The sequence below is a fragment of the Cnephaeus nilssonii genome, assembly GCF_951640355.1.
Source record: "Cnephaeus nilssonii genome assembly, chromosome: 2".
Lineage (NCBI taxonomy): Eukaryota > Metazoa > Chordata > Mammalia > Chiroptera > Vespertilionidae > Cnephaeus > Cnephaeus nilssonii.
The window spans coordinates 22,502,982-22,511,055 of NC_137073.1; the positions used below are offsets into that span (position 1 = coordinate 22,502,982).

At 52.1% G+C, this 8,074-nt stretch overlaps 1 protein-coding gene across 1 annotated transcript; it reads left to right on the top strand.

Moving 5' to 3' along the window:
- Window positions 1–391: 391 nt before the first annotated feature.
- RMI2 (RecQ mediated genome instability 2) lies at window positions 392–7,020 on the top strand (the record flags this gene model as incomplete). The annotated part of the gene is made up of 2 exons (XM_079791088.1): window positions 392–695; window positions 5,970–7,020. The coding sequence occupies 2 exons, from the start codon at window positions 392–394 to the stop codon at window positions 6,116–6,118; spliced, it is 453 nt and encodes a 150-aa protein (XP_079647214.1). The 3' UTR covers window positions 6,119–7,020.
- Between the last annotated feature and the right edge of the window lie 1,054 nt (window positions 7,021–8,074).

Here is an 8,074-nt window from a genome sequence, read left to right on the forward strand (position 1 = left end):
TGATTGGCTGCCTGGCTGCCTGCTATGTGCCCCCCACTAGGGATTGAGCCCACAACCCGGGGAATGTGCCCTGACCTGGAATCTAACAGAGACCTTCTGGTTCATAGGTAGACCATTGAGCCACACAGCTCAACCATTGAGCCACACAGGCCGGGCTCCCTTTATTTATTTATTCTCTTTTAATTCATTATATCCATTCATTCCCAGCTTGGGGGCTGGTATTTACTTTACGTGCGCATGCGCACTCCTGTTGGCTTGTGTGGGCCGCTCCACCGGGAGGTCCCGCCTTCTGACCGACCATTGGCCGGCTCCTCCAGCTCTCCCCTGATTGGTGTCCGTAGGCCGGCCCCGCTGCCTTTCAAAGTTGGCGGGAAAGTGGCCGCCAAGCATCATGGCGGCGGCAGCGGGGGCGGACTCGTTTTCTGGCGGGGGCCCGGGGGCCGTGAGGCTGCCGTCGTCACCGCCGATCAAGGTGCTGGCGGAGCAGCTGCGGCGCAACACGGAAGGCGGCCCGGGCGCGTGGCGGCTGTCACGGGCGGCGGCGGGCCGCGCGCCGCTGGAGCTGACGGCCGTGTGGATGCAGGGCACGGTGGTGGAGGCGGGCGGCGGCAAGGCGCGGCTGCGGGACCCGAGCGGGGCCTTCTCGGTGTGCGGCCTGGACCGGGTGCCGCGCGGGCGGCCCTGCGTCGCCCCAGGTAATGGCCAGAGTGGAACTCGGGGCTGACCCGTGTTTTGTGCAGCCAGAGGGCAGGGCCTGGTCGTCCCTCCTCCGGGCTTTGCCAGTGCTGGTTCCCTGATTCAGGACCCTTCCCTCCGGTTCCAAGCCCAATCTAGCGTCGCCCAAGCTGACCTGATGATAGGCATTACCTGCAGCCGGATCTTTTAAAATGCAGGCTCCCAGGACCAGCGCCCCCCCCCCCCCCCACACACACACACACTGCACGCAGCGCACGCATACACATACACACAAACCTAGTTGTAATCTCCAGGGAAGGGACCCCCAGCATTGTTTTTGTAACAAACCCCCTCCCAGGAGGTGATTTTTCAAAAAAATTGTGATAGTTCAAAAAATAGTGACCGTTGTGCCTTACAGTGAAATACTCCTGTTCCCTTCTTGCCCCAGCCCCTGCCCCATTGTTCAGCGTCCCTCCCTCTCAGCCTTCTGCTGCAGCATTAGTCTAGCACTGGCTCAGTGAACTGCAGGCTGCCTCCTCTCTTCAAATGGTCGACAAACTAAAAACGGTTTTTACACTTCAAATAGTTGAAAAAATCAGAAGTAATATTCAAGTTATTTTTTGAGATAAAATTTTAATATATTTCTGTATTTTTTCTTTTTGTAGATTTTAGAGAGAGTGGAAGGGAGAGGGAAAGAGAGCAACATCGATTGGTTGCCTTCCACACTCACCCCGAAACCTGGGCATGTTCTTTGAGTGAGAATCAACCTGTGACCTTTGGGTGCACTGGATTATGCTTAATCAACTGAGCCACACCGGCCAGGGCTCTAAGTAAAGTTTTATTGTGACACATTCATTTATATAATATCAACTACAGAATTAAGTAGTTGTGATAGACACACTATCACCTGCAAAGTCTGAAATATTGTAAGTATCTGGCCCTCTACAGAAAAAGTTTGCTGACCCTTGGCCTAGCATGTAACCCGAGCTGCTTGGTGTCGCCCATGGCATAAGTTTGGCATCAGTGGGTACCTTAGCATTTGAACTGATGGGCATTGGTGAACCTGTCTGACTTACCCACTGCCTGAATGCTTGCTGGCAGGGGTCATGCCATTGCCTCTTCTTAATACCAAATCTCGATTGGCAGCCTCGTTACTGCCTGCAGACAGAGAGCCAAGAAAGTAAACAGACCACTAAAACACGAAGTAATATCTAGGCCTGAGCACAGGTTGCCAGAGGAGCGACAACTGGCCCAGGCCTGTAGGGTCAGGGAAGGCTTATTAGAGGAGGTGACCTGAAGGATGTGTTGGAGTTACCTGTAGGGTCCAATCTACCCAGGTTGCCTAGGGCGGAAGGGGGTCCAGGCTGTAGAACTTCCAGTTTTAAAACCAGAACAATTGGTCACCCTATGTCTACCTGAGGCAGGAGATTGTCCAGGTCTATGGAACAGCATGTGTAGAGGCTTGGAGGTGAGAGAGAGCCCCGTACCTTTGGGGAACCTGAAGCAGAATGTGGGGCAGCAGTGAAAGGTGGGAGGGCTCCCATCCTGCTGAGCTGTTTGTGGAAGGACCTGCCTGTTTCAAGGTGGCCTTTGGCTATAGTCATCGCGTCAGTGCTGTACCCCCACTGCTTTCTCCTCTGGAACAGCCAGCAGTTTGTTTCCATAAATGTCAGGTGCTGCATATGCAGAATTGAGTCAGAACTCTCCCAGTCTGCAGTGGAGAGGGGGGAAACAAACAATGACCAAGACTGCGCATTGTAATCAGAGGGTTCTGGAGGCAGGAGCTGCATTTGAGAAAGGTCGCTGACTCAGTGCAATAGGGATGGTTGTGAAGAGGAAGCAGCGATTGAAATGGGCAGGGGATGAAGGCCTGACCATAGAGGGCAAGGGGAGACAGTGGGGAGAGACTGTGGAGGAGAAGGAATGATGGACAAGACTAGTAGCCAGCTTGTCTGATCTCAGGGAGGAAAGCACGCATGCCTTTGAGCTCATCCCTCTAGTTGTGGGTGCCTTCACAGTGCAGCTCCTGTTAGCCTCTCCTGGTTAGGATCTCCTTGAGCTTGTTCTTTCTTTCCTGTGTCTTTATTCATGTTTGTTTGTTTGTTTTTTGAGGATTCTCTCTTTACCAGCACTTTAGGGCCATTCACAGAGAGTATGGCAAATGTATTTTTAGAACTAGCCTCTGTCACTGAGGAATGCTATGTTATTTGCTTAGTAGAATCTGGAGGTGAGTTCAGAGAAACCTAAGTACATCCTTTCAGGAGTTGAAAACCAGAGGGTCAGGTGTCAGCTTGCCTGGCTTCCTTCAGTCAGACTCACATGCAGACTCAGCCCGGCTGTTGGAGGCATTGTGATTAAAGTGGCCTGGAAGGGCATGGAGGGGGCCTGGCAGCGTGCCTGCCCCTCCTGCTGTGTTTGGGTATTTTTATACAATTGAGTTTTGTGTGGTTAAGACCTGCCAAGTTTTGCTTTCAAGGAGAGCCACTTCTCCACTAGAATGGGAAGAGAGTCACAGTTAATATGTCATTAGATCATCCTGATGGCAGCCTGCCCTCTTGTTGATTTGCTTATGTGTACCCAGCTGGTGGTCAGGATAAAGGATGAGGTGGCAGGGATTGGTCCTAGGCAGTTAGAACAACGGGGCAGCAGGGGGTGGGGTGGAGGGGTGCTGTAGCTTGCCCAGAACTTTTGGCAACATGGAGGGAAAATTGGATTTGCTTTGGGGCTGTTAGGGGCTGTCTTTGCAGAAAGAGGATTGGTCCCATGACTGCAACCAGTCACATACTCTGTGGCTTTGAGCAAGGAACAAGGACAAGAGAAAGCTTGGGTTTTCTGCCCCTTCCTGAGAGCAGTCTGTCTAACTATAGCTCATACTCTGATGTGAGTCTTTTCCATTCCTTGGGCGTGATTGTTTTGTGCAAGATGGTAGCTTGCTGATTTTTATTTTTATTTTTTTAACATTTGAAAACCAGAAACCAAAGAATATACAGATGTCATGTTCCAAATTAAATGTTGAACTTAGGGCAGTGAAACTATGTGGTATGATACCAGAATGGTAGATAAATGTAAAACTTACAGAACTGTATATTACAAAGAGTGACCCATAATGTAAATTATGGACTTTAGTTAATAATAATGTGTCATCAATTATAACAAACTAAAGTCCCAATGCATGAAGATTCATGCAAGAATGGGCCTTCCTTCCCCTGGCTTCCAGCACTGCCTTCACTCCAGCCCAGAGCCACCTTTCTGCCTTTGCTCTGACCTGGAGCTACCTTTCTGCTTTCCCACGCTGACCACAGGCCCGGAGCAACTGGGGCAGTGTGGGACGCCTGCGTCCCGCCTCTGGCCACTCGGTATCTGTGTATGCAAATTAACCTTCCATTTTTTGTTGGGGTAATTTGCATACTCACTCCTGATTGGCTGGTGGGCGTCGTGAAAGTATGGTCAATTTGCATCTTTCTCTTTTATTAGTGTAGACTAGTAGCCCGTTTGCACGAAGATTCGTGCAATAGACCTTCATTCACCTGGCTGCCTGCACCAGTTTTCTGCCGGCACCAGGGACCCAGGCCTTGGCTGTGGCCACCGCCTTCTGCCTTTTTCAGGGTCGGGGCTTGGCCCCGGGCGGTGGCCTTGGGCTCCGCGGCACCCAACATCCTTGCTAAGGATCGCAGGAGCCGACCCCCAGTGGTTTCCTGCGATCCGTGCAGGCTGCCCACTGGTGCCCAAGGCCCGGAAAGCCTTGGCCCCTGGGACACCCTTGAGCGGCGGGAGGGGCGGGATGGGCCCGGCCACGCCCCCCAGGTGGCCAATCACCCCCCTGGACCCCTGGGAGGGGCAGGAGGGGCCGGCCACGCCCCCCCCCAGGTGGCCGATCACCCCCCTGGACCCCTGGGAGGGGCGGGAGGGGCCGGGCCACGCCCCCCCAAGTGGCCGATCGACCCCCGGAACCCCCGGGAGGGGCGGGAGGGGCCCGGCCACACCCCCCCGGGTGGCCGATCGCCCCCGGGACCCCGGGAGGGGTCCGGCCACGCCCCCCCCGTGGCCGATCGCCCCCCGGGGTGCTGATCGCCCCAGGCACCCCGGGGAGCGGCTGAATGGGCCTGGCTACGCCCCCCCGGGGTGCCGATGGGCCCGGCCACGTCCCCCGGGTGCTGATGGGCCCGGCCACGCCCCCCCGGGGTGCCGATCGCTGCAGGCACCCCCGGGAGCGGCGGCATGGGCCCGGCCACGCCCCCCTGGGGTGCCGATGGGCCCGGCCACGTCCCCCGGGGTGCCGATCGCCCCAGGCACCCCCGGGAGCAGCGGCATGGGCCCGGCCACGCCCCCCCGGGTGCCGATGGGCCCGGCCACGTCCCCCGGGGTGCCGATCGCCCCAGGCACCCCAGGGAGTGGCGACATGGGCTCGGCCACGCCCCCCGGGGTGCCGATGGCCCCAGGCACCCACAGGAGCGGCGGCATGGGTCCGGCCACGCCCCCCCGGGGTGCCGATGGGCCCGGCCATGCCCCCCCCGGGATGCCGATCGCCCCAGGCACCCCCAGGAGCGGCTGAATGGGCCCGGCTACGCCCCCCCGGGGTGCCGATGGGCCCAGCCACGCCCCCCGGGGTGCCCATCGCCCCAGGCACCCCGGGGAGCGGCGGCATGGGCTAGTCATGCCCCCGGGGTGTCGATGGGCCCGGCCACGCCCCCTGGGGTGCCGATCGCCCCAGGCACCCCGGGGAGCGGCGGCATGGGCCGGGCCACGCCCCCCTGGGGTGCCGATCGCCCCAGACACTCCGGGGGGCGGCGGCATGGGCCCGGCCACACCCCCCCGGGGTGCCGATCGCCCCAGGCACCCCCGGGAGCGGCGGCATGGGCCCGGCCTCTGGGCACCGCCATCTTGATCTTCTCAACGGCGGATATGCCACCCGGAGTCCCGCCCCCAGCCTCCTGCCGGCCCAATCGTGGGCATAGCGGAGGTGCGGTCAATTTGCATGTTTCTCTATTATAAGGTAAGATGTATTCCAGCAATGCAAGATGTTAATAGGAGAAACTGATGAAGGGAATATACAGGAACTGTGTACTTTTTGCTCTTTTTAGATAGATAGATAGATAGATAGATAGATAGATAGATAGATAGATAGATAGATCACTGACCGCCTTGGCATTTTGATCTCTACTCTGCATTTTTTTTTCTTTAAAGTCTCCAATTTGCCTCTCTGATAAAGTGAAGCCCTCTGAAGGACTGGGTCTGTTTTGTTTTTGTTTTTTTTCTATCAATGTGAATATTACCATGGTCTTTTTTTCTTCTAGGAAAGTACGTGATGGTAATGGGAGTGATTCAGGCCTATAGCCCTGAGCCTTGCCTTCAGGCTGTGAAGATGACAGATCTCTCTGATAATCCCGTCCATGAAAGCATGTGGGCACTGGAAGTAGAAGATTTACACAGGAATATTCCTTAGATGATGTTGGAAGTGTCATTAAAAACAACAGAAATTCTGAAAGGACTTAAGTTCTTATTCCATGTGGATTTCACGGACATTGTTCAATGTGTATTTCTCAAAAGTTCCTCGGAGAGCTTTGCTTTGGCTCACCAGTTGTCCAGATGTAGGATTTCTAAATGCTGGGACACTCCAGTTAACTCAGCCCCTGCTGCCCCTGTGCTTTGATGAAAAGCAGATGTTGTGTTCGTTCTCTCTCTCTGTTTTGGTTTGTGTGTGTTCATTCTCTCTAAAGCACACAGAAATCTCATGTTGCATTTCTCAGGTTTTACTAGTGATGATACTTTTTCCATTACTGCTGCGATCCTATTTTATGGTACAAACTTTGAATCTCAGTCATTGTCCGTGGTGATTAAAGTGTGGTTATGGGCAGGAAAATAGACTGCATGAAAGAAGAATGACATCATGGCCCCACGTCTTCTCCATCAACAACTTCCATATCCAGTTTGCAAGTCAAGCGGTACAGCAGCCTCTCAGAGACACAGCTCTCTTGAACACCACTCAACCCTTATGTTCCATTTCTCTTAGATGTGGTGATGATAGGACATGCTGAAATTCTTGTTGAAATTAAAATTAAAGATTGAGAACAACTTTCAGGCATTCACTCAACTTTAACTTCGGTCTTTTAACATTTGATGAGATACTTCAAGGGAGCATCCTCCTGTGTAGAGTTCTACATTTTTGGTATGGAAGGACTATTTGTTGGGATTATATTGAACACTGGATTCCTGCTCTCTGCTTCTTACTCAACCCTCTTTTCCCTTTAGATTATAAATGTCAAAGGAGTCAGGTTTTGTTTCAACATTGCTGTCGAGTTTTGCTGGATTATTTATCTTCTACCACTAATAAATTGTTTTACATGCTGTATGTTTTTTTTAATAGACCCCGTTTTAGAGCATCTTTATATTTATAGGAAAAAAAGAGCAAAAAGTACATAGTTCCCATATACCCCGTTCCTCAGTTTCTCTTATAATTCATGATACATTGTTATTAACTAACGTCCATAATTTACATTATAGGTCACTCTTTGTGATACACAGTTGTATACGTTTTACATTTATCTACCATTATGGTATCATACTGCATAGTTTCACTGCCCTGAAAATCCTGTGTGCTCCGCCTGTTCATCCCTTCCTCCCCCTTCATGACCACTGATTTATTTGCCTATTACCTCCATAGTTTTGCCTTTTCCAGTATGTCATATAGTTGGAATCATACAGGATATAGTTTTTTGTTTTTTTTCAGACTGGCTTCTTTGACTTAGGGATATACATTTAACATTTCTCCATGTCTTTTCACAACTTGATACCAATTTCTTTTTTTTTAAGATTTTTAAACTTGATATTTTTAGAGGGAGAGAGAAAAATATCGATGATAGAGTGAACATTGGCTGCCTCCTGCATGCCCCCTACTGGGGATCGAGCTCATAATCTGGGCATGTGCTGTGACTGGGAATTGGGCCAGCAAACTTATGTTGCATAAGATGGTACTCAACCGAGCCACACTGACCAGGGCCCGATTATTCTTATTGCTGAATAATACTCCATTGTATGATGTACCATGCTTTTTACCCATGTACCTACTGAAGGACATCGATTTGATTCCAGTTTTTGCAATTATTAATAGAGCTTAAATGAACATTTGTGTGCAGGTTTTTGTGGACATGTTTTCTACTTGCCAGAGTAAATGCCTGGGAGCACAACTGGTGATCATGTGCAAGCCTATGTTTAACCTTGTAAGAAATGGCCAGACTGTCTCAGTTCCTTGGGGCTACTATAACAAACGCCATAGACTCGGGGGCCTAAAAACAATTGAAATTTATTTTCCGCAGTTTTGAAGGCTGAGAGTTCAAGATCAGTGTACTGGCAGAATGAAGGTGCTGCTTCCTGGTTCAGAGATGGCTGTCCTTTTACCGTG